This window comes from Nannospalax galili, unplaced genomic scaffold (genome assembly GCF_000622305.1).
Source record: "Nannospalax galili isolate Female #2095 unplaced genomic scaffold, S.galili_v1.0 scaffold1659, whole genome shotgun sequence".
Taxonomy (NCBI): Eukaryota; Metazoa; Chordata; class Mammalia; order Rodentia; family Spalacidae; genus Nannospalax; species Nannospalax galili.
Window position 1 is genome coordinate 122306 of NW_008342925.1, and position 1516 is coordinate 123821.

General features: G+C 52.4%; 1 protein-coding gene across 1 annotated transcript in view; it reads right to left on the reverse strand.

Annotated features, from left to right (window-relative positions):
- The window catches only part of Arl2 (ADP ribosylation factor like GTPase 2), a 7153-nt gene continuing 5637 nt past the window's right edge, over positions 1 to 1516 (reverse strand). Inside the window, exon 5 of the mRNA XM_008838891.3 lies at positions 1 to 411. Within this exon, the coding sequence (XP_008837113.1) occupies positions 277 to 411 (135 nt within the window). The 3' untranslated portion in view covers positions 1 to 276. The remainder of the gene's footprint in view (positions 412 to 1516) is intronic.

Genomic DNA, 1516 nt, shown 5'->3' on the forward strand with positions numbered 1-1516 from the left:
TCAGGGCAAGGAGAGGTTTATTCTCACTGCTGGGCAGAGGAGGCACCCAGGACCTCGGTAGCAGCAGGCAGCCCCTCCCAGCCCAGCCCGGTCCTCTTGGCATGGCAGCACAGGAGCCAGGCGACAGTCCTCATCCCGGGGAGCAGCAGTGGCAGCAGGAGCAGCAGATCACGGAGGAGTGTGGAGTGTTAGTCTGGCTGGCTGGTGCCCGTCCCCACCAGCTGGTGTCTGGTGAGGGCAGAGGCCTGGACTGCAAGCTGGGGACATCAAAGCAGCTCAGTCGGCGGTGAAGATTCGACTAGAGATGTCATCGAGGAGCCAGTCAATGCCAGGCAGCAGGTCCTCCCCGGTGACGGCACTGCAGCCCTGGATGCGCCAGTGGTGGGTGCGGATGGAGGCCAGCTCCAGGGCCTGGGGACAGAAGGGACTGGTGGGACCAGCAGGCCTGTCTTTTCTCAGTACTCATGAAGGTGAGCCACTCAACAGGCACCTGGGCTCTTTGTAGCTGCACACCAGGACCACTCCTGGGTCATGTAAAGGCAGCATGGGTTCCTGAAGGTCTGCTAGGCCCAGGCATTGTGCAGGGACCTATGGAAGCCATCTGTCTCTTCGTCCCAAGGCCTCCAAGGATGGCATGTTCCATTTTACCAAGGAGGAAACCCAAACTCAGAGAGCTAGTAACACCACCAAGATTCTAAATCCAGGTGTAAGGTGCATGCCTGTAATCCTAGCACTTGGGAGGTAGAGGCAGGAGGACGGGGAACTCAAGGCCAATCTGGGCTACCTGAGACCCTGTCTCAAACCAACAAACAAGTAGAAAGTAATGAAGACTCTAGCCCTGCTGTTTCTCACTGTGGTATCTGAGCACAATGATAACAGTTAAGATACAGTCTCCATGGCTGGATAACAGTTAAGATAACAGTTAAGATACAGTCTCCATGGGCTAAATCCTGACTTGTTGCCCACTGGCTGTGTGACATTAAACAAGTTACCTAACTTCTCTGTGTCTGCTGCACCCTCTGTAACATGACAGTCTTTCCTGCCATGTGAGAGTGTTGTGATAGTAAAGTAAAAACCGAGGGCTGGAGAGATGCTCAGTGGTTAAGAGCACTGGCCACTCTTGCAGAGGACCTGGATTCGATTCCTAGCACCCACATGGCAGCTAACAACTGTCTGCAACTCCAGCTCCAGGGGAATCTAATAACCCTCTTCTGACCTCTGCGGGCACTGCACGACATGACAGGCAACACATGCATACACATAAATTAAAATAATGAAGTATTTTTTTAAAAAAATGAAAACTTGGCTGGAGAGATAGCCCAGTGGTTAAGAACGCTGACTGTTCTTGCAGAAGACCCGGGTTTGAATCCCAGCACCCACATGGCAGCTAACTGCCCATAATTCCAGTTCCAGGGGATTCAACAGCCTCTTCTGTCCTCCCCAGGCACATTGCACAACACAGATACACTTACCTACATGCAGGCAACACACACATACACATAAAATAAAAATAAAT